This window comes from Platalea leucorodia, assembly GCF_965183815.1.
Source record: "Platalea leucorodia genome assembly, chromosome: 3".
In the NCBI taxonomy this organism is placed as follows: Eukaryota; Metazoa; Chordata; class Aves; order Pelecaniformes; family Threskiornithidae; genus Platalea; species Platalea leucorodia.
Genome location: NC_138825.1, coordinates 66,548,236 through 66,573,487, shown reverse-complemented (window position 1 = coordinate 66,573,487; position 25,252 = coordinate 66,548,236). Strand labels below are relative to the sequence as shown.

The window sequence follows — 25,252 nt, the reverse complement described above, 5'->3', positions numbered from 1 at the left end:
GAATCAACTTGTCCTTTTCACAACTGTTAAATTTTTAGAGAGAGATATAAATCAGATCTGACCTTACTAATTTGGACTCTATTTGTAACAGGTTAAAGCTGACATTATTGTAAAGCTGATAGAGAACTTGGGACTTAGAAGTATACTTGCTATGGTCAATCCTTATTTTTAAGGTAACGGGTATGGAAAATAAATAAGCTTAACAATACTAATACAGTCTTTTGAAGTTGTGGGTTTTTTTTAATTAAAAAAGTTTGTCAAACAAGATGAGTATTTACAAAACATTGAGCCTTTCAATTCCATTATCAAAACCTGCTGAACACAGTACACATAAAGTAGAATATTATACAAATCTAAAATATAGTAAGATATCAATAAAATTCATGTGATTGACTTAATAAAAACTACACCATTTCCCAAATAGGAAAGATAAAATATGAACCAGCACAGCTTGAACTGAATATGCAGACTTCCAATAGATTCATTAGAGACAGCCTCTGGGTAGTAATCTAACAGTCTAGTAATTGATGCTAGATCAAACCCATGGCTCATCTGTTGAATGTAAAGTGTACATACAAAATTTACAGATATTTTCAAAGGCTCATTCTTAGTCTTTGAGAAGATGTTATAAAACAATTGATGCAATCTCTCTGTCTAGGAGCATTTCTGTGTAAGGGCTTAACTTGTCTGCCCAAAAGACAAAAAGAATTTAAACTCTTCTGTTGCACAAAAAGAATAGAAATTTTTAATAAGGCAGAACCCTTAAAGGCAGAAATTTAAAAAGGCTGTTTTCTGCCAGGCTACATACATCGAGTGTCCTTTCATATCACAGACAGAAAGAAAGGAAAAATCCAGATGACTCAAAGTGGGATAGGGAGCAGGATATTGTAAACTCTTCAGAAATCCATGCATTCAGTTGCAGAGTATCTTTACTCAGTGCTTTCGGAGAAAGGTAACATATACCTCATCTAGTGTCTGATATAAATAGGTAAGAAGACTGGCATGCATAGAGTTAGACAGCTTCATTATGCAAAAGAAAATGAAGCAGAAATCTGTACGTGGTTCTCTCTCCTTTTATACAGCATACCAGAGTTCAGATCAGCTGATGTTTCACCTCGATCAGTAACAGGAGGAGGCCTTCACATCAAGGCCAGCTGAACACTTCATTTCACTGTGTTACTGGCAAAGCAACGTTAACAGGCACTTGGCTAGGCTGCTGTGCTGGTGACCCATTACTGAGAGGTTGTTGTGGAACAGCAGCTGGTTCCATTTTGCTGATGTGTGTTATGAAGCGTAACCGAAGTTTCAAAGCTGGTCTTAAATTACAAATTATTTTCTCAACCTGTTTAAAAAATAAAATAAAATAAAATAAAAACAAAATAAAAAAAAAATGAAGACAAATGCATTTGGTAAAACAGGAATATTTTGACACGTCACTACTGTACACAAACACCACATTAGCACAACGAAAAAAGGAAAAGATACAGTAAATAGTGGTATTTATGTTAATATTTTATTTACCATGTTAATTTTTGGACCTCTTCTCATAACTAATTCAAAAACAAAACAAATTCACACAACTGACACTTTTAAAAATGTATACTGTTATAAACTAAACTTAAACTGGGTGAATGATTTTTCACTGAACATGGATGCATTCCTGCTTTTTTCACATGTCAAGTTATATTAATGAATCAGAAATTGGGTAAAAAGTTAAAAAGGTATAGATCGAAATGAAAAAAGTTATGAAACATCCAATAGCTTTATTTCTAGTGATTGCTTTAATAACAGTACTTAAAGCACCCTCAAGCTATATTTTAAATTTCAGACTACAGAAATCGATCTTGAAATCTGAGACACCTAGCCTATTGCATCTAAAGCTTTTAAATGTGTAGGAGTGCATCAACTTCCTAATTTGCATATAGAGACTGGTCAACTGTTAAGCATTTTGTTGTACTGCTACCTATGAAAATAATTCATAAAAAGATTTAATTGCTATAGGGGAAGAAAGATAATTAAAGTATCAATATCTACTCTTTACTTACTTGGTCTTTCACACTGTCACCTGTAAACATATACTTCATATGATACAAGAAGTCACATATAGGATCCATGTAGTTCAGGTGCGAGCTGCACCGATCCGCGTTCAGGAGCATTTCATAAAATGCCACTCCAATCTGTTTCCACAGACACAAAAAGCACCTCAAATGAAAACAGCTTTTAAAATGCTTTAGAGTAGAAATACAGTTAAACAGTGTAATAAATATGTGTACTGCTTTTTAAGTATCTGTGATTCCTGACTGACTATTTACTTTCTTGCAAGGACAAACAGGCAGGTCTAACTCATCCCATTATGCTTAACTAAATGATCCCATTTTCCCATGTTAACTTCCAGTGAGTGCAATAATGGTATTTTGGTACATGCAGTATAATTAGCGGTTAAACAGCATTGACTGCAATATGGTTTGAGTAAGCACCTACAAAATTTGCAAAAGTAGACCTTAGTAAAAAAATTAGGAAAAGTTTAGTGCAAGATTTGAATCTTCTAGAGGGAAGACATTAGTTTACTGCATTCAGCTTGTATCCAGACTCCAGCAAGGTCTTCAGCAAATGCATACACTGCATTTTAATGGTTCAAGCATTCTCTACAAAGAGTTTACAACTACAATGTTTGATATACTTATGAAGGAAGTGTTGTGTGCCAACATATGTACGCCTCCAGCCAATTAAAGATGGCAATTGTGACACCTGAACTTTGTGCTTGGTCATTTAAGTCAGATGATAGTTGCTGCTTACTCTGAGGGTAGCAACTCCTCAGAATTTCCTCACACTGAAATCAACTCCTCGCAAAGAAAAAGGAGTGGTATGGGAAAGTTAAGAAGCATGGAAAGAAGATAGCTTTTTAACTTTTCTTCTATTTTGGTTCAATACAGACAATGCAGGCGCCAGAAAAAACTTCCTTCCTGATGGAGCAAGGAAGAAACCAGTCAAAGCAATACTTACTAGCTATTTATAGTATTATACAGGAATCTATAAAATTATACTGATCCATGGCTAAATAGTACTTTCTGTTGCTCTCCAGTACTTTTACTTAAGCACTGCTTTATGAAAAAATTTTGGAGTGACTTTTATTGTAGCTTTAAGACCAAAAAGAAAAAAAAGAAAAAGAGGAGAAAAAAAGCATTCTTTAAGAATTATATATGTATTTTTTGTTTCATACTTCCAAAGTATACTTAAAAAGAACCAGAAAAGGCTACAACTCAGGGGCAAAACTGAAGGAAATATGTAAACAAATATACAGAAACACTGCCATATGATTATTTAACTGCCTGATACAGTTTCTTACAGTATCCTGTGTTCATGATCTATCCAAAAACATGGGAACAAAAGTTACAAACCTCTTCTCCCACTGTGTATGCATTCCTACACTTTTTGACTTCTTCACAAAACAATGTACACAAACTAAATATTTTAGAAAGAACTGGAGGCGAGGGGTAGTTGCAGGACAGGAACTAATGGAGACCTAAGAAGGTTAAGAGTGAAGTCCCCAGCACAGACATTGGTAACCGGGGATGAAAAAGTAATCAGTAGCGGTGGTAGACCTAGATGTTACACTGGTCAGGCTCTGGAGGGAGACAAGATGCATACTTGACATATAGGCTTTGTGTATATTTACCAACAGCACAGATATTTAAAGGCTTAGGATTCCCAAGTTAAGCTCTTCTTTCTAGAAGGGTCTCTGCTACCTGCTGTTTTTCAGCTCATCTGACTACTGGCCAGCTCCATCTCTTTTCTCCTCCCCTCCCCTTATCCACATTGATATGAACTTAAGAAACAGCTTGTGCTCCTCCATCATCACATTTCAGCTCTTGCATACTTCCTTCCCCTGCACAGAAGCTTTTAAAACAGGCAGTAAGTCTGATGCATACTTTGCATGCAGTTTGAGAACTGAAGAAAATACATATTGCTTGCTACTTGGGGAGCGGTAGTGTTTTTTTTTTTTTTGTCAACAAAACAAACAAACAAACCAACCAACCCAGTGCTAGGTGTTTTATCCTGAACCAAGCTGACAAGATTTCGGTTAACTGGGTGGCTGAATACCAACTCAGCAATTCAGATCCTTGAAAATACTGTTTAATTTGTACAGAATTTAATTCTGAATGTTTATCAAAGATCTCTATCAGATTCTGCCTTGTAATATAATAGCAAAGTTAAAAAAATATATTCTGTATAAAGCAGACCAAGAGCTACACTTTACCTCTATCATGCATCGTGTCCTCTCCTGCTGGAACCGTTGTAGAAAAGGACCAACAAGGTGGTAAACGTAGAGTAACTGGAACTCTGTTTTCACTATGGGTATCAATACTTCTGTGAGGAACCTGTAGTATTTAAAGACACACACTACTTCAACTGGAAAATTTTTTTCCCTTTCTTTCCCCCACCCCAAATTCTAGCCAAAACATCACATTTTCTCTTACAGATTTAGGCCTTCATTTTAGAAAATACAGCGTAGTTATGCAAATATAGTTATTTCAAATATTAGTTATTTCAGTGAAGCTGTAGAACATTTCCAGGCATTATTACTGGACTAGAACAGGCAACAATTCTAAGCTCAGCAGAATGCTACACACAGTCAAAAAGCTGTTTTCTGATGTTTTAACACTAGCCTTAAAACAACGCTCAGGATTAATTGAGAGAAATACATCATACCACCTTAATTTTTGTCCAATATTTTAAGACTTAGTAAGTGAAGTCTGTTAGTTCTCTCATTAACATGGCACTGGGGAAAGTCTAATCAACTTTTTAACGCAGTCGTATTTTTCACTTGCTTTAATGATTCAGTGGATCACTACCATATCCTTCAGTCAGCAAAGCATCTCAACTTGCAGCTAGAGGGTACTTGCTAGAATTAAGGATACATTTACTGATTAGAGCTGATGCTTCAGGAATATGCTACAGTCTATGGTTTAAGAAAAATTGAAATTAGTAAAAGTATAAAAGCTAATCAAGATAAAAAAGGCTTATTAAAGGCAGTCACATTCTAGATGAAAGCCCTGAAGCTTACAGATAACAAGAGTTATGTCAGTGCAAGAGGGAGCTGGAAAAAAACTTGTGATCTATCTGGTGAGTTTTGGAGCTCCCCTGTACATATTTACTGGTATAAGTGCTACAGGTACAGCTTTGTTATCTACAACATGCACAGAATTTAAAAGACAAATTAAAACCATCAAATATCATTACACCTACTTAGGAATGAGAGAAAGCTGTCCAATGCTAGAATGATGCCAGACAGCATGTGCCAAAGCCAAAGTGTAGCTACAACTCATCTCAGAATAAGACTGGTGACATGCTGTGAAGTCAAACAGCTGGAATGGGTAACCAACCCACTCTGTCTCTGACGTCAAGCTGGGACTGTTGATCACGCTCACAATGCGATCATGGAGAACAATCCAGTACGGCTCCTGGAAAAAACAAAAAGTCAGAATTGCTTCTGAAAAGAACACCACCTAAGACAATGCTTCCTCATCTCTTTTTACTGTTACTGCATTTCTAAAATGTTTTCAACTACATGGTAGTTTATAACCCTGTCTGACAACCATGAAAATTAAGAAGCACAATACAGAAAGCATCCATGTCAGTGGATGTAGCACACTCGAGGGTGTGGCACTATCAAGACATATTTCATTAATTTAATTATTTAGCTGGCTAATATAAAGGTCTCCAAAAGAAGCAGAGCAGAGGCAAAAAGCCTTAATAGGGAAGGAGACTGAGAATTCTCTGAGTTTTCTGAGTACAGGTGCAAACAGACCAAAAATCCAAGAGGGAAACAGGAAATAAAAAAAGGTACAAAAGTCAAAGAACATAGATGAAGATGCGAGGAGACTGAACAGGGAGCATAATAAGAAGCATTATAAAAACAATAAGGATTAAATCCATGTTGGCTTTCTTCCAAAAAAAGGAACCATTTTGTTGGGGAAGAGAAGTCGCAAGGAAAGGATAACTGTAGCACATATAAGCAACAGGTAAGCAAGATCCAAAATTTCTACTGATAACACAAACTCTAATACTGCATACATTTGCTTTTGCAGTTTTAGGCACATCTCATTTACATGGTTTAAGAGATACAGGATGTGCACGTGCAAGCATTAACAGAAAATTAGCTTTGCATCAGAACCCTTATAGACCTCCTTATTCATAGTTCCAGTTCTCAATTAATACTACACATGTGGCATTTAACTATGTTTTTAAATAGGAGTGATTTACTTCTTTTCACCCTAGCCTCAAAACATAATACAAGAACAGAAAACCTGGTCAATTTTTCCATGCTGGAGGAAGAGGTGTTTCTCAAACATGCAAGTAGCCTTCTGAAAAGCTCTCTGTAGAATCTACAGATGTTAGCTATCACATTGCAAACAGCAGAAGTCTTTACAACATACAATAGAAAGATGACAAACCTTACACGGAAGAAGAGATTTTTTTTCTTATTTTAAAATACAACATATTGACTCACTGGTAAGGCTGTGATAATTAGTCCAATTGCATTCATCCAAGCTGTGATATTCTCTCTTGGCACCAGGGGCTGACTAGAGACAGAGAAAAAGAAAACTGAAGCTCTGAAATTCACAATTGCAATTTGTGCTTCTGGTGCACCTAAAGACGAGGTGTACTTATGCAAAGAATATTTCTCAAGTTGAGCAAACTACACACATCCAGGTATTTAGGAGAGCCAACAGACAGTATAAATGCCACTGTGATGTTGCTTGCAAAACTTTGTTCAGGCATGATTTTGCGTTACCGAATAGGCTTCGGTGCTTAACGGTTACTTGTCCCTTTATTGACTCCTTCCCTCCGTGTGCCCCAAATACAGCTATCAATAATGTATTACATTTTCAGCCTCATTCAGCTTCCAATCATTTCAGTTTGTCATTGCTCAAAGATGACATGTGAATCACTGCAAGAATACTAGGTCCTTTCTTTCACTTCAGTTCTTTTACCAGTGGCTGAGCAAGAAACAGAGCTATGGGTCAAACTTAATGCATCCTGACAAAAGGCTAGCCTTGACACACCACTCTGTTTCAAAGTACTTCTGATTTTACATTAGCATCAGGATGATTTAGAGTCCTGCCGAATGCTTCCTGCCCCTTTCTTTGCATTCAAAGATGCTGTGCTAGTAACTGATGAAATAGCCTTGTTTGTCCTCCAAAAATACTTTATACATAAAGCTTGAAATATTTATACTTAATTAAAAATTTATAAAAACCTAAGAAAATGAGTATCACAGACCACCTTAGCAATCTCTAATTATGTATTATATATTGCAGAAAACAGTTTCAGAGAGCCAACATACCTCTTCAGCACAACATTCAGTAGTGCATTGCCCACATCCTTCCCTGGAACAGCCAGAGCCATGAGCTCAACACAGGTAACATGGAGAGCATGGGCAGCTGGGTTAGGAAACTCATTGAATCTCCAGTCACAATTCGGAAACGGACCAGGTGATTTGCCTGCCATAGGTGGCAATGATTAAGGAAAAAAAGCTGCCCCAACAGACTAGCGTAAGCAGCATGCTGCTTAAAAATATATGTATATACCACACATACTAAGTTGAACTGAAATAAAAAATAAATTACTAAGAACAAATAAAATAACCACATTTCATAAAAATAAGACATATAGACAAAACTATGAATATAAGGCAATGATACTTGATCACTGAAGGACTGTGTGAATACATAGCTATAAATATACCACACACACGCACACAAGGTCACGCAGAGGATAAATTTCCCCAATTAAGAGGTGTAACAAAACAACACCAATCATCTCATTCACCATCTGCTTCCAAGACAAGAAGATGAAAATAACCAGAATTTTCTACTCTGCACAATCTGAAACCATTAATTTGCTACAGTAGATCTTCTAGCAGACTTCTAGGGTGACAGTTTATGCAAAATGAGCACCTGCTTAGTCTCTGAAAATATTCTACTTTCCCAACCAAGACTAACTCATTTGAGCTACATATAGAAAAGATCTCTGAACACACTGTTAACATTTGCATAAAAGCAGGGGTTTATATAACTTTAGCTTTATTTAGAGAGATCTAATAAGCTTCTTTCAAGTTACACATAAAAGAAAGGTAAGTTCAGGAAGAGGAGTGAAGGAAGACACGTAACATCCAGAAAATCGGTCAACTCCTGTAAAGCTGACCCAGAAAGAAGACGACATCCAAGGAGATTCCACTAGCCCTATTCTCTAGAACATAGCTGCATGGATTCACCAGCTATTTCCACAAAAATCTAAATCAGCTGCAGTCATAATTGTAAAAATTATAAAAGGCAGCAATTAAGAAAATGCAGGTTTGCATTTCTAGTCTTTCACTCCTAAAAACCAGATTCTCAGCAGTTGCTAACAGCACATATACCGATCTTCAACTAGACGCAGCTCGTTATATACCATCTTAAATGCGGCACTGCTTACAATATTTTATTGTCAGAAATATTGATAATGGCATTATAAAAAAGTAATCTCATTTTCTACTTTTTTTTTTAAACATTCATGCTTTGTATCAAGCTGATTTTATGTGGCAATTAGAATTCAATTCAGAATGCATAAACATCAGTATTTGTATTTATAAGTGACACATTAAACAGTGAAATATTTATACAGCTGTACTGCACTTTATTTTCTCTGTATCTTTCAAGATGTTTTTACTAGGGCAGCACAGTCCCTGTGTAGAATAATAAAAAAAAAGTACACTGAAGTAAACTAATATTAATTTAGACTGATATATGCAGTTAAATAAAGACTCCAAGCTTTATTTCATATCCGATTAGATGGAAATTGAACTTTATATTTTAATGAAATGAAGCTGTAAGACATTGGCACAGCTTAATTAATGTGAACTTTAAGAAGGATATTGTCTACTAGTCTTCCAATGAGTTTGCAGTAGTAAGTGTCATCGGGAATCCACGGATTATCTTCTCGGGCATTCATGGCACATTTGAGATAAGTATCACTTAGGCACCAGCCCAGTGGGCGATTATCTTTGAGAGAGCCAATTATGGCATGAACAAGTTTTCTCTTGAGGTTTGTGCGCTCTCTGAGATGCCCCTCATAATAATGAAGAGTGTTGTACAGGTAAGTGACTGGACGGTCTGCCAAGAAGAAAAGGAAAACAACAAAACCCAGAAATAACTTCTAGCAGCACTATTATATTTATGGTAGCAAACATAAAATTAAAATCATGAGCTCTACAAGACTACGTTGTATCTATTTAAAAAATCTGCATATGGAATCGATTCACATTCTTTATTTCACTATACTCTACAACATTGATTTTCCTTTGTCTTCTACATATTCTTTAATGTGTGTGCAGAAGGGTAGAAGTCGAGCAAAGAAAATCAGTATTACTAACAGATCATATCTTAATGACAATATTAATATACTTGTAAGTAAACTGATTAAATCATTTCTTCATATAAAAGGTATTAAATAGGAAGAATCCAGGTATGAAGTCACAGTAAAGAAAGAATATTGTAAATTGCCTGGGCATAACATAGCAATGACATCTACACAGAACTTTTTATAGAAGTGCAGTTATAAAAGTGTTAAAAAAGTAAAGTAAAGTTATTTGAATCTTAAACAAGGATAGACAGAGGAACCCTTTATTCTTGCCATTTCAGTCTTGGTAACAGAAAGTTTGTTAGGACACAGGTCCAAGTACTTACTACTAGAAGGGAGTGAAAGGGAAAGGTGTGAAGGAAGCATGAATTAGCAAGAGTGACCTGAATAAAAGCAAGTTCACTGTTAGTATGCTGAAATTCACTAAATAGGGATTGTACTTCTCTGTGGAAATGTACATAGGGCTTACAGAATAGGAAAGGATTAAAACACTGCTGGCTAGTAGATGAAAATTATGAATGAAGGAGATGAACGAAAATAGAATGATCACAACAGGAATAAAATTCTGTATTCACAGATAACTTACCGTGGAATTTGTATAAACCTCCCAGATGATCCAATAAAGTTTCTAGTGATTTGGACACTGGAAGCAATTCCAGAAATCTATGGATTACAATGTCAAACACTGGCAGAAAGCGCAGGCATACATTTCCAAAATAAATTGGTAGGTACTGAGGCTGGATCTGAACTGGGGGATTGACTTGCTCTGCCAAGCCTTCAAAATACAGCTTTTCAGGATATTTCTGGAGGGAAAGAAATCCAACAAAATCAAAAGCTCTTTCCTTAAAAGCAGTGCATTAAACATTCAGCATCTACACTGCTTTAAAAAGACACTTCACAACCCTCATTATCACATACGAATGCAGTGGGATGATTTCACTGTAAAGCTTACTGAAGAAAATTCAACTCTGAGTGAAATAATTTAGTTATTAGACTAGTAGATAACAACTTCTTCAGAAAAAACAAAAAGTTTCACCACCACTCAAAGTGGGCATAAGAGAACATTAAGTGTCCCAAAGCAAAGCTGAAAGCAGCCAGTGCTTATGTGTCCCTTGTCAAGTATTTTAAGAGAAAACCTAGGGGAAAACAGCACTACTGGAAGTTTCTGCATGATATACTGAATCAGAACACTAGAAGTAATATGCATGTAATAATTCCCCAGGAAAGAACTGGAATGTACTCAAATACCAGATGAGTACAGCTGAAGGCTAAGCTTACAGTGTTCTACCTGTGGCTGAAATTTCTTTATGCCAGATTGCGTCTAGGAACTGTGCAGCCATGTCAGAGCACTTCCCAGGCTAACATAATTTGCTTCCCTGCTACCCTTACACATTTAGGCACTGTTAAGACACTGTATGGCTAAAGCAGAGGGCTAATACAGACCAAATAGCTTCTGGATCAGAACTAGATTGTATGTGTTTAGCTACATGAGAGTTTGCTTGTATCTATTTCATCTCAGTGTTGATTTATCTTTTGACAGAATACTCCACTGGTACATCCTTTTCTAGCCAGCAGAAGCCACTATGTTTACAGCAGCATTAAAATCTCAGCCATTCCCTTCCCTAACATATCAGGATATCATGTTCTTGCCACACAGGAGATGGAAGAAACTTTAATAATTAGGAGAACATATACGTTTAACTATTGTTATAGTCATAAAACACCAGAAGGAAATACCTTCTCCCTAATGCACAAAAACTCTGTTCAAAATGAATTTCAGTAATATCAAGATTTTAAAATCATTGGATTTAGATGAGCAAGAATGACTTTCCACTCAACTTTTCAGCTGCTTCTGTCTTTGAATATCACTGCATTATAATTTTAACGTTATTACATAAACGTAGTGATTTCTTTTTTTTATATACTAGCCCAAATAAATTACGATTTACTAAGTAACTGACAGAGCTGTGCTGTCATTTACAGGACAAAAGACTCTCTGGCTGATCTCAACTCCACAGAAAGCATTACAATAAAAGAATTTTATTAGCTTTGATACCTTGTGATAACTCATATGCTTAGTATGCCAGTCATTCTGCAGCCAGTGTTCCGGAGAATTCTCCTTCACAAAATCACTCACTCTGTTTCTGAAATCGTTAGGCTTCAGTAAGAGTAACTGAATTATGAAGTAACAGACTTGAGCTTCATTTCCTTCATGACTACGCATAGCCTTAAACAAAACGGATCAGAAAACATGGAATTACAGTTGACGCTGCTGTCTGCTTTATAACCCCTAAACATTGGCTAGCAAATTTGGCTACATATTAGGAACATCTGCACACAAATTCACACTGAACATATGGTCTTTCAACTCTACTTTTCAAGTGAAGACACAGAACAGAGGCAGGTTCAATCACCTCCTGTGAAAAGTACACATCACATTTTTTATTCCATAGGCAGAAAGTCTTACAAACTTCCCAGTAACAGCACGTTCTCCAAGAATTCTAGCCTTCTTTTAGCTGTCAGTTCTCTTATTGAAAATAACCCATTAATGATAATGAAGTTAAGATTGCTTCAAACTTCTGGGCACTCTGACATGTTTGGACTTCAGTTTGAAGATCAAACTAAAATTCAAACAACCATCTTTACATTAAGATGAGGTTTTAAAATGTAAGTAAAGGATAATTACTGAATGAAAATTTAATTCTCTCTAGGTGAGTTCTGCTTTATTTTGTAGGATAACCTGGAAACACAGAGAATTGCATTTCTCTCCTACTTTTCTGATGAAACAGGCTGAATTCTAAGCAAAGAAAGCGTACTGTAATGGGTACAAGATTTTCCATGTGCTTCTACCTTTTCAGGTTGCAGAAATAATTGCATAGCTCTGAGGTCAGAGACCCAAAGCACTAATAAAAACATTTAATAATACCGATTCAATGGTTGCCATTAAATAACCAAGAAAAGCTTCCCCTGAAGATTCAGAGAACTGTAAGACTGAGTTTTATGTTGCTTACAAAAGTAGTCTATTATTTTACTTGATTATTGGGTTAGCACATAGTCACTATTTAAAACCAATGCATTTTTAAAAAGATTGCTGCTACAGAAGTGACTCAGAAAGCAGACTCGGCGTGAGGAACTGCCATCTTATCTTCTAAGGCAATGCTTACCAAACACAGTATCAACCTATCCAGTGTTACAATGTTGTATTTCCACACCATGTCATTGAGAATCTCAATACACTTATTGAGCTGCTGGCCTCCTGCAGAGGTAGAGAATTCATACACCAAGAAATCGGCAAATGTCCTGACATGTGCCACCAGAGCTCTGGCCCCAATTCTTTCTAACACTCTAGCAGGGAAGAAAAGGAAAAAAAAAAGCAACAAGCAATTGTTACTGTTCTTAATACCTTTGTAACTGGTCTATTTTATAAGAGTTAGTGGGTTTTAATACAACTGTCTTAAAAAAGGAAAAAAAAAAAAAAAAAAGACAAAACCCCTCCCTTTATTAAATGAACTGAGGAAAACCCCAAAGCAAAGCAGAAAAAAAAAAAAAAAACTTAGAACAATGGAATTCCAAAGTCTGGATACTAATCAGAAGAAATGCTTCAAGTTCACCAATTCTTGTGTATAGTATTCTGCCCAGAATCCATGCTTTAGTTATGCATTTTTAGTTATACACCTCTTAGGACAATCTTCTGCAACTCAACTTTATTTTCCTGCCGTATGCATTTTAATATAACCATAGCATTAAAATACTGGTATTTCCTCATTGCACAGAAGAGTAACCCATGCTATCATAAATATTAATTGTTTCAACAGACCTAACAAGGACTGAAAGGAAGGAATCTTATTTTTCACGGCTGGAGCTGATGCTGTTACTAGTGAGAACAAGTAAAAAAATTGTAGGACTACTACTTCTATGATAAATTTTCATCTTAATCTAAGATTTGTTTTATTTAAAAAAAAAATATCTGGCCTTTATTCATGTATAAAGGCTAAGTAAATAAATGCTTTATATTTTCTGTTTACTATTTCAGATTGGCTGAGACATTGCCATTACAAGTAAACTGCTGAATTCAAACACTTCACATCCTGGTCTCTTACCAGGAAGAATATGCATTGCATACCACTGTGTGGTGTAACCAATCTTAAACACTGCACAACTACTATGATATGCTTGCTAATACCTAGCTCCGCTCCTTTTTTCCATGCTCTGAATGAATATAAAAAAAGTACAAATCAAGCTGTTAACGCACAAGGCCTATGTCCTCAGAACTGAGAATATTGCTCTAATAACTTTGAAACAGCACGCCTTTTAAGCTCACCTGTAGCCAATTTGGTTAATGTGATCGGTGTCTAACAACATCTTCCATAGGAGACAAAGGAAAAGCGGGGGTGAACCTTGCCTAGAAAAGTGTGTGATTATATCATTCTCATTGGTCATAGACTTCCACTTTCGGTATTCCTCTTCCACATTCTTCTTCAAGTTAAAACGGCTTTCCTGAGGTACATTATTCTGCTTGAAGAATACCTGAAATAAAGCAGGCTTTGCTGTGACCGAGAGGCTAGAATAAAATATTTGAACAGGCAAACTTTTGCCTGACTTAGCACCTTATGAGTTCCTACTTCCTTATACAATACAAACCTACTAGGTAGGTTTGTTGCTTCACCGTGACACCACAGTGACTGTTTTGTCACTAACAAAGCTACATTACAAATTGCCACAAGAAAAAAGGCTTCTCTAACTTTTTTTAATTTTATTTTTTAATTTTTAAAAGATCTGGTTTACCTTCCACTAGAAGTATCACTTGGCCAAACTTGGCCTTAGAATACTCCAGGAGAACCTAATGCATTTCTGAAGAAATAGCAATGTTACCATCATGCTGCATTCTTTAGGGACTTGAGATTAATGTAGTCTGGACAGGGGAAGAATCTCACCAACTAGCAAAAGGCAAAGGATCTTGTTAAGAGAGCAAATTCTCTGTATTTCCAATAATAAAAACATCAGTTTGAAACTATTACCTGCAGAGGAGCTGGGAAACAGCTTAGTGTGTGTGATGCCCAGTTATGTGGAGTAAAACTCATGATAGTCTGCAATATATCCTTGCACCAAGTTCCCTGAATTGAATCAGAGCCTGTGAAAAAGTCTAGAAAATGGATTGATGAGATATTAGAATTTCACACAAAAACTCCATTTCTTATTGGTATTCCTTTTGTAGTCACATGCACCAAGGCTTTGCTAGTTCAACAGGGTTTCCTTTTTGGCCAACTTCTCCCATCCCCTTTCTTTGAATGTTATTTACTCTATAGAACAAGCTGGATATTCTCTCTTATGCTATTAACAATAACAAAATTATTTTTAGGTTTTGAGCTAGAAATAAAGCAATCATGATTTTAAGATTTTATATTTAATTTCCTGTAATGACAGTAAGACAAGCTTTTGCTGATTAACTGATTAGACTTAAAAAAAATACTGAGGAAGATAATGATGATGAAATTGCCAGATGCCATTTTATATTGCTTTAAAAAGGCTGCTCAGCAGTACCTTTCCCAATTAAGCTGTAGAAATAAAACACAAGCTTCATCCCCCCAAACCCGGTGTTGATTTAACATTAAAGGTTGAGCAAAGGTTAAAAAAATAAAAAAACTAACACAAAGAAGCCCTTTCCCTTTCAAATCACCTCCACCAGTTTTTGTGAAATAGTGTTGTTCTAAGGCACCAGCAAGTCTCCAGACTGGAACAACAAAAAAAGGAGACAGAGAAAACATCTCCCTCAAAGCTAACAAAAACCTGAACCATGTAATTGCACATTGTTAAAACATTAAAACACTCAATAAAAGCTTTCCCCTCTCCCTTCCCCAAGAAAGCAAATCCAAAACACACACTACTTTTTCTTAAAGGTATGCTGTAGAGGGGGTGGCTTCCACATGAGCAACATACTTGCTGTGAGCATTCCATTTTTTTTCTCAAATGGCATCTATCAGTAATCAATCCAAACATTTAAATTTAAAATAATGAAACTGAAAATAAGACAGTAAAAAAAGAAAAACTAATCACACTGTATCTTTGTATAAAAATAAACTTTTAAACAATGTCTGATTTCACTACTGCTTTAATAATAGGTTTTTGCCTAAAAACAAGTAGTTGGAAATTAAAATTATACTTTTTTCAAAACCAGAAGTGTATGGGATATGTTTTATGACTGGGTCATTTCCATGATATTCTATGAAACAGTATTTTAGAGAAATGGCTTGACTACAGCTTTCACTTAGATGTTACCTCACAGTATTGCTATTACCTGTCACATGTGTTGCCCTTGCCAGAGTTAAGATCAAAGCTCTGTTGAGTTCTTCTGATTCTGCAGAAAGAACTGTTTTGGGATCACTGAGGAATCGTGTAAACTGTGGTTGGACTTCCGAGCTGCCCAAAGCTGTGATTAGCCTTAGAGCAGTACTCTCAACACTGAAAGAAGGACACAGCCCAGTTAGCAAATAATGCTTACGCTGCTGCTTCTGAGATTCCAAAAATACCTATTTTTCCTCCATTTTCTGCTTCAAATAATACAAAACCATTTGTTTTCAAAGTGATGTTCTTAACGTTTTGGAAAAGTTCGATTTTTCCACTGTTTAATAAACTTGTTATCAACTATTTTAAGTACTTTATTTTCAAATAAAGCTCTCAAATGTTGACTTAGTGAAAATTCCAGGTGCAGAGCCCTAAAAAAAGAGCCTCGAGTCTCTCCAACTGAGAGACCTCCCTTTTGTTATCTTTTGAACGTCTTCATCTAAACAAGGATACATAGATAAATAAATATATGCAAAACCAGAATAAAATGGCATGAATAATGCATGAAAAGTTTCAAAGCTAACTATCACCTTGAAGCAGACAGCACTAAATTGTCCTTATTAAAGAAATGAGGAAGTACTGCTTTTGATTAAAAGCACTTTATTTTCCAGTGCTCAAGTTGAAGCACTTTTCACACCAGGTAGTTTGAAGTAATTTAAGAGACTTTTATAACATTGTGTCTTTGAAATGCCAAAGCCATAGGTTAGTTTACTCCAATCTAGTTGCATGCAGTGCTTATCAAAAGTGACGGATTAACATTCATATTTCAGAGATTAACATGACAAAATAACAATTAGGTGAATAAAAAGAGCAAGATCTTGAATTTGAGGAGAAACTTATCTTCACTTGTTCTCTTTATTCTTGCTAAAGGATAAGCAACTGAGCAACCTGAATTTGGACTAAGAAATTACTGTGTAGACTTCCTTGATATGAACTGACAATAATGAGGTTACTCTGTCTCCCTCACATACACCCACAAGAAGTATTCTACTCTAAGAGTGAATGGACACTCTTTTCTGCAACTTTTCTACAACAAAGCCCAGGTTCTACATACAAACTGAATCTCATATCCTTCAACTTCTTTAACAGTAAGTTAAACTCAAAGCTTTTCCCTAGAATTAGCTGCATATCAACTCTACAGCTTCTTTAACCAGCTTTTCCATCTTTCTTGTATCCAAACTAGCCATTGTTTTATGTGTGGTTTATGCTGACACACACCACACAGTGGAAGCGACACTTTTTTCTCTGCTCAGATTCATGTACAACCACCATAGCTTTGCACCAACTCCTTTACAGCTGCAGGATGAATCAAATTATTTCTCTGATCTCACTGAAAATTAACTTCCCTAAAGAATTAACTAGAACCAGTTTAACTCTCGTAATGGAATTAAACATCCTCTACAGGAGTAGGCAAGTGCAGTTCCACTGGCAGACAAGCCAATCACTGTGACTACAAGTAGCAGGCATTGCCCTTTACCTCCAGCGCAAGCTCAACAGTTGCCCAGCCCTTCCCGACGTGACAGTTCTGGTGGACATTCCTGTGTTTTGACCCGTGACACTGCTGCCATGTCTGTGCAACAGGCTGCCTCTGCAGAGTACTACTGCTAACATCTAACTGTATTTCTGAAACATGACCTGCTGAGATACCACGAAACAATTTAGCCACAGAACTAAGACTGGGAAGTACTTAAGTCCCATTTAAAACACAGCTCTCACACAGCTTTCAACATATGATGAAGGAGGAATCCGAGGTTATGGTTAAATGTGATAACCATCACTCACCACAGATGAAGCTGGTTCTGATTAGTCTGCGGCACAGCCGCCAAGGAATGAAGATGGCTGAGCAGCTGGACTCTGTAATGAGGCTGGATGTGATGCATCCGATAGCTGAACATTTCTAGCAGAGTGTGCAAAATTCCCCATGCATGAGATTTGAACACTGTTGGCAGGAGCTGACCTTATGAAAAAGGGTTTGTAAAGTAAGTTTTCCAAGTGATTACACTTTAAAATACAGCTACAGAGTACACTGTGCATAGATGGTTATATTAACTGCAAGTCAGATATTTGATTTGAAAATTTTATTACCTCCAAAGAGTGCATGTGCAAGTACTGTCTGAAGATGCTGTAAATGTGTAGAGCTCAATAATCTTTTGAATGAACATATACAGCAGACATGTAAATTATTTTAATGAGTCCAATTAAATATCATTTGCAACTAATTAAGTAACTTTGCTTACGATTTTCCATTTAGCATATTTTTGCACAACGCAGCATAACTAGGAAGATTCTGACCATACAAGTGATGGCATAAAGGGACAGCAGTACACTCATCTAAAATTTACTGCAGCACTAGGGTACTTATTACAATTTCTTTTATATTAAAAAGGTTTATACATGTATTCAACATGCTCCATCAACAGATTTTCATTTTTACTATGGTCTCTAGTTGCCATTGAAAGAAAATGCTACTGAACAAAAGGAAGGGGAAGGAAAAGAAAAAAAGGTTTTCTTTCTTACTGATAAAGCCTTTGATGCCCAAGGACTCTATTTCCATATAAACCAACAAGCGACTATAGGTTTCCACAAGAGCAGGAGCCAAGGCCAGACTAGATTTTGCATGAGCCAACTTTATTACCCTTGTAGCTATGCTATGAATCAGACTGAGGAGAAAGAGAGAAAGTATTTTTTGATTAAAAACAAGGACTTGAAAGTTAAGAAATTTCTTAAGTAAATCAGCAGATCTATACATGACATGTCCAGACACAGGAACACTTTCATGATGATAATTAGTTACAGGGTTAAAAAGAAAACAAAACAAAACAAGGTAGCTGCATACTGTACCTCATTTTGGCATGAACTGTGAGTGAGTCCAAGAGGTTCATTGGCAGGGGGGTAATAGACCCTGATGCCATGCAATTAGTCCCTGGAAGAGGTATCCTCATGTTGCCATTTCCATAAATAGTCTCTACTAGTACACCCATTGGCAAAGTGAAACACTCTGAATTGGTTGAGTAAGCATTGCACAACAAGGCAATCTTGTAGTCATTCATTTGTAAGCTTTTATTTCTTAAACTCTGTTGCAAAAACCTGCGTGCCAAAGAGATTAAACATTAAGTAGAAAGAAACAAGCAGAATACACATGTATTCCAGGACTGCAACCACAATAACCCCAGTCAAAAATCCATTGTAAAATAGTGGAAAAACCAAAATATTTATTAATTGCACCACATCAAAATAACATCTTATTTTCCACTGTGTTACGATTCTCCTATATCAGAGAAACACCTCAAGAGAAAAATACGCTTTAAAAATCACCTTTCCGGACAAAACCCAATGTACTGCTTATCCACACTTTCCAAACCACAGCATAATAAAACAAAATAGTCAATTTGCTTTCAGATTCTCCATCAGTAAAAAAGATTTATTAATCTGCGATCTAATATATTATTTCCATTAGCTGTATGGTAACAGCGTTTCACTTTTTATGAAATATTTTGACTTTGAGCTCTTTCTTAGTCCTGCTTCATTCCTTTGATAACCCTTAAACAGCATCCCATCCCACAATACATTCTGAATACAGACTTGGAGATTCCTATTTCATTATGTCTAGAGACAAATCAAAACATAACAAAACCCTCAAAACTCACTCATGGTGAAGTTTAAGAGAATGAGGAATGGGAATCTGTAACTTGGAGTTGTCACTATGGGCCTTCCGATTCAGATGAATCCAAATACAGGTCATTGCAAAAGCATGAGTTGACTGGGGTTTGTTAATATCAGGTACAGGAATACACTAAAGAAAGAACACATGAATGTGACATATTGCATATATTAATTCAGTTTTTCTTTTTCTGACTTGCAACACCATAAGCAATATTTTAAAAGAACAGATTCTACCCTCATCTGTGTATGCAGTTTTAAATCAAGAGCTCTGGAAGAGACCTAGACCTCAGTAATTATTCTGAAAAAAAACCAAAAAACAAAACCCAAATAATCTAAGACCTCAGCAAAGGGAGGTTCATGCTTAGAATATACAAATTCAAGATATATATAGTTACAAAGCATACACTTTTACTCTCAGCCTCCCACTTACACATTATTCAGAAAACAGTTACGGTATGTGCTTCCACAGTAGGTACTCAGTGGTTCACCAATATTTTCTGAAAAATCTAACTTGCCTAGCATCACGATTATATTTGAAGATTAATATACTTCCTGTGAAAAGGAACAGATACACCCCAAAATACAAAAGGTTTTGGCTACAGACTCAGGTATATTACTGCTATTGGAAAAGGCAGTCGGTCTCTCTCCTTTTGCCAACATCCGCATTTCTTTCCCTTTGGTACAGTTACTACTGCACAAACACCACTGACAGCACAAGTGAGACAGCAGCAACACATAAACAAGGGGAGAGTAAGACAGAACCTAAGAGCAACAGCCATAGATAACATTTAAACTGCTTTTGAAATTGAATCCTCAATTCCTATTTGTGGGCCCTAGTCCCACAAACACTTTAAACAAGTGTAACTCAGAGCCCATCACTACAGTTAAAGTAAATAGTCCCATCATTCTTCCTATACTTTGTGTTGACAAAAGCAATTGCAAGCTCATGAAACAAATCATACTGAAGAATTTCTGCGGACCAAAACTAACTTAAGAGGGAGGAAAATTGCTACATATCAGTTTGGTGCACCACACATTTGTTTTAACGTATCTACTGACCCAAATAGAAGGCACTATGGTAAGAGCAAGCAATCAGGACTTCATGCTGACAATGCTGTCATGGTGGAAGTTTAAGAACTTCCCCTAACTCCCTCTTCCTCAGGAATCTTTGTTCTAGAGGAACATACAAAGCATGACTAGGATTTGATCTACTACTGCAGAATGAGTTATAAGTAACCATTAATACAGAACAAATTTAAAGTGCCTTGTTCAGTTCTTTGGACCTGAAAGTGTCTCTCAGTGTATTATTCTGTTACAGCCCAGACGTAACAATGAAATTCCACATTATTCCTTAATAGTACCCTCAGTGCTTTAACAAACTCCTCAAAACGTTAAGTCAAACCAAAGTCAAGGAAGAGATGATTAAAAGAAGTCTTTTTTGCCCCTAAAAACACTGCACAAATGTGGTTACTGGAAAAACATGGCTAGGAAATCCTGAAAATTTTCATTTAATTATGAAACATCTCTCTCCAACTATGCAGCACACTGCTGTAACAGTGACTCAAGAATGGTAGTAATATTGACATATGAAGGTCCCAGGTTGAATTAAAAATAAAACTTTTCATTTCAGAGAGAAGACTTACTTCTTTCTCCGGATACAGGAGGTCAAAAAGCTTCATAACGGGGAGGAAGTCAGCCAGCGCATTCTTCTGGATGCTGCCAGAGATGAACTGGAGTAGCACCCACATGAGATGGTCTCTTCCTTTAATGAGACCACGGCCTGCCAACTGTCAAAAACACTCAGTAACAGACAAATACTGCATGCAGAAGAAAAATCACTGTGAAGATTCCTATAAAAGTAGAAGGGCAGACTAAAACAGTTCCAGCAGAGATTACTGGAAATTTTATAGCAGGACCTGGGCAGAAACGTACATAACATTTTCAGAAAGATGGCAAACAGGTACATTAGTTGTAACACAGAAAACAGACTCTGGGAGGGCCACAACAACTAATCTCAGGATTTAAAAATGTATTTAGCTCTTGAGGATCACTGTTTTGAAAAATTAGTAACTCTTTAATATTGGACTTAAACTGTGAGCCCTGTAGCCAAGTACAGTATTGCCACTGCTAGCAGCAGGCCACAGGTTTTACATTAACTCCATCTACAAACAAAAGACTCTGAACCGGAACAACTTGAGCTCGCTTCATCTGGACCCGTCTGGATGTTTTATTTTTTTGTTGTTATTTAACTTCTTTATCTGTAACAGCAATTCTCTAATAACCAGTAATCTACTCTTAACCTCTACTCTTTTCTAGTTTGCTTTAATTTTAGATTAGATTTGCGCAATTGTGTTGTATAGTGCCTGTTGTCTTAATGGTTCATTTACAGTACTTAAAGGAATGCAACCCTGGTAAAATTAATTTGAGGGATATCAAAGAGAGCAGAGAACTAGAATCCATCACAAATAAAACATAACATGCATAATAAATTTTTATGTAACATGGAACTATGGACAAATTAAGATGGAACAACGTGTAGTGCATGTTAGAAACTGTATCTAAATAGGCACAAGCTAATCCTATAGTGAGGAGAAAGAACACCCCTTTCCTACCATTGACACCATACTTTCTCTCAGCAAAGAGCTCAGGATGTTGCTGACTTACTGTAATGCCTCCTCTCCTTTCTTATGGAGGACTGGCACCACCATCCTCAGAATTCAGAGAGGCACTGAGCACCAGAGAAAAGGGTAAATACTAGAAAGCGTATCAGTTTTAATGGAATTCTTATTAGGAAGTAATAATAACTTTGGATTGTGATTGCCAATATCACTGTAATTGGACAAACGATCTTTGACAGATTGCTTTGATTAGACAAGCTATAAGTTCTTGCATCCATTTACATGGCATGTTTCTTTAGATCACAAACTGAACAGGGCATTTGCACTGTTTGAAGCTTGGTTGTTAATTGGATATAACAGCACAGTACTCAGGTCTTCTGAATTATGCCAGTTTATCTCCTTATTCTAGTTACCAGCACATTTTGAATCCAAACATAATGCAACAACCTGTAACTGAATACACTGGAAACAGACCTAGCTCACAGCAACGTAACTTGAGAATTTGACTTACTTCTACAGAGCACAACGATCAAAAATTTAATTCTTATACATAAGGTACTTCTTGCAGGGGTGAGTGACCTTTTTTTTAAAAAAAAAACAATAACTTGCTTTGTTCTGTTTTTAAAATGTCTCTTACCAAGTGGGAGCGATACAAACAATTTACCTTTTGATGGAGTGACAGGACCATATGAGGAAAACTTGCAAACTGAAAGAGCACAAAGAAAATGAGCTGGCTGGAGAGATGCTGCCACAGAAGCTGACTGGTTCCACCATCATCAAACTTCTCTTCAGTCTCAGACCGTTCCATGGCATACACCACAAGATCCACCAGCTGGTCCTCCAGCACAGGGCAGCGCTGCTTGTGCTGTAAGGCAGAGATCAGATACAGTATTCCAAAAGCCTTGCCATTAACTTCAGAACTTGTACAGTTGCAGTTACAGTACGGCATTTTGACAGAAGGCTGGGAAGCATGAAATGAAGTCTGAACTTAAGTTAAGGATAAGCCAGTGTATTAAAGCTGCACTATGTTACAGGTCACGATGATTTTTACATTTTATCACACATTACATAATTCCCTACTCAGTTCCAAAACACAGATCATCAATGCACAAATAACATCTGGGGGATTTGTTTGTGTATTTTAATACATTCATGCAGAATGTTATTTCTCTGATCTTGCATTCATGGAAAACAAAGTCCATTCTTTTAATGCACTGGTGGGGGTTCTTTTGTTTGTTTGGGGTTTTTTTGTTGTTGTTGTTGGTTTTTTTTCCCCTTCTTCTTCATCCCTCTTTTCTCCTTTAAAGTCCACTTCAAAACTAGGGATCACCATAAAGAAAAAGATATATCAATTATACCACCAAACCCAGAGGAAACATCCCAATACATAATATAGGTGTTTAATGACTATACTCTTTTTCACTCTCATTTTGGGCTCACCTACAATGAGCAGCAGAATTAACACCTGGTTAATATCCCTATAATTAGGTGCTGTCCTACTGACACAGCACCACCTGGTACAAGACAACTTCAAAAAGATTTGAAAATTAATCTAATAAAAGTGGTACGTTCTACATATTGTGAATAGAACAGAAATTACATGTCATAGCGATGAGCTCTTTAGGTGTTAGATTTAGACTGCCACAATCTCCACAGTGAGCTATGCAAACACAGAAATAATTTAAAATACACACCTTCCCTGATGACTTTTAATAATGATCAAGGAATGCATTATATATTCGTATACATATGTTAGTAAAGATGTATGTAAAGCAGGGCAACTACCAGTGGTCTGGAACCCCAATTATAAAGTTTCAATTTAAGATCATCAAGTATAACATCACGTATCACAAGTTCTTTAGTTCAATAACCTTTTATTACCCTCATTCATATAGTTATACTGGTAAAAAGTACTATTCCTAAGGACAAAAAGCTGTGTGGAATTTAACTTATTTCAGACAGCGCTAGCACTTTGGAAATAATCTAACCTCTGTTTCATTAAAATCTCTATTCAGGAATGGGTTTTTTCATTTGGTTTTTCTTTTTTTTTTTTTTTTTTACACCTGATGCCTGTAACATAATGCAGCCTTAAAGAAAACATTATTACTTTAATGATACAAAAGAAAAGGAACTGAGCTGCTCAAACGCTAATCATGAAAATGCAGTATCCCTTTTCTACAGGCAAAAAGGTGTATGTAAAAAAGTTTAAAAGATCACCCAAATACTCATAAAACATTTTAGGGATGCCTTAGATGAGTTCTTTGACTTACTAGCCAGGCAGCCTAAAACACCCGTTTTAATTAATAAAGAAAGAAATAATAAAAGGAAAGAGAGATGCCGAAAGGAGATGCTTGTTCTACCTTCATCGATGGTAGTCTTTTGCCATGAAAAAAAAAGAGATTCTCTCCAATTAAAAATAAAATGCGAGAATGGGAAAAGTTGACAAAATACAGTGAACAGCATCCCCTGTTGCATGCTCTTCACCAGCTCAAAACTGCAGAAAGCTACAATTCTAGCTGTGCTTTCCTGAAGCATGCTTAACACAAACCTCTAACTAAGACAGAAAGCACCGATTACTATTTCCCCTTCTCTTCCACTACGCAATGCCATTATCACGGATCAACCATGTTACAGGTTTACAGAGAGCCGTATTAACACAACCAGTTGAGAATACTTTGGGTTTTTTGCAGTTCATTTTTTTCCCCCTCCCAAAGCAACTAATTATGAAGCAGAGCAGGGTGCAACAGACAACACTACAGACTAGTTTATAATCCAGCATGCAAAACTACTACGTACAGGGCTTGAAATTTAATAGTTTGCTAAGCACTGGGTTAATGTCCAAAAGCCTAATCATGTTAGGCTATACTAATTTAGAATAAAGTTACTCAAAGAATACAACAGGAAAATATTACTGTTAAAAAGAAAGCCAGAATTTCCAGTAGGAATTTTCACTGTTCTGAATAATTCTAAGATTGGGAAAAGTTTAGGAGCCAGGAAGTTAAAAAATAAATTCGCTCTTTTATTCTGAAAATCATGCTTTCATTGCTTCAAAACCAATTTTCAATAAGAAATAAAGCAGTACTTCACATTCTATCTTCATTAATTTATTTTTCTGGCATTTTTTCTTTCTGTATTTTCAGTGAATAGACATTTTTGCACAAGTTTTGTATCTACAGTTTTAGAGCACTCAGAAATAAAATATCATGCCACATAAGAATTTGCAGGAT

The 25,252-nt window shown here is 36.3% G+C and overlaps 1 protein-coding gene across 7 annotated transcripts in view; it reads right to left on the bottom strand.

Moving 5' to 3' along the window:
* Positions 1–227: 227 nt before the first annotated feature.
* Positions 228–25,252, bottom strand: part of MED23 (mediator complex subunit 23) — a 40,890-nt gene continuing 15,865 nt past the window's right edge. For 6 of the 7 annotated variants that reach the window (XM_082306593.1, XM_082306594.1, XM_082306591.1 and 3 more), the window contains 19 exons: positions 22,690–22,890; positions 21,051–21,194; positions 19,392–19,537; positions 18,586–18,831; positions 18,262–18,404; positions 17,527–17,701; positions 15,698–15,861; positions 14,421–14,545; positions 13,724–13,929; positions 12,567–12,747; positions 11,459–11,629; positions 9,989–10,205; positions 8,919–9,155; positions 7,349–7,514; positions 6,512–6,584; positions 5,248–5,462; positions 4,259–4,379; positions 2,046–2,177; positions 228–1,342 (listed from right to left, as the gene is read on the bottom strand). In XM_082306593.1, coding sequence (XP_082162719.1) covers positions 1,169–1,342; positions 2,046–2,177; positions 4,259–4,379; positions 5,248–5,462; positions 6,512–6,584; positions 7,349–7,514; positions 8,919–9,155; positions 9,989–10,205; positions 11,459–11,629; positions 12,567–12,747; positions 13,724–13,929; positions 14,421–14,545; positions 15,698–15,861; positions 17,527–17,701; positions 18,262–18,404; positions 18,586–18,831; positions 19,392–19,537; positions 21,051–21,194; positions 22,690–22,890 — 3,237 coding nt within the window. In that variant the 3' untranslated portion in view covers positions 228–1,168. The remainder of the gene's footprint in view (positions 1,343–2,045; positions 2,178–4,258; positions 4,380–5,247; positions 5,463–6,511; positions 6,585–7,348; positions 7,515–8,918; positions 9,156–9,988; positions 10,206–11,458; positions 11,630–12,566; positions 12,748–13,723; positions 13,930–14,420; positions 14,546–15,697; positions 15,862–17,526; positions 17,702–18,261; positions 18,405–18,585; positions 18,832–19,391; positions 19,538–21,050; positions 21,195–22,689; positions 22,891–25,252) is intronic. The other variant, XM_082306592.1, reaches the window with a different exon arrangement.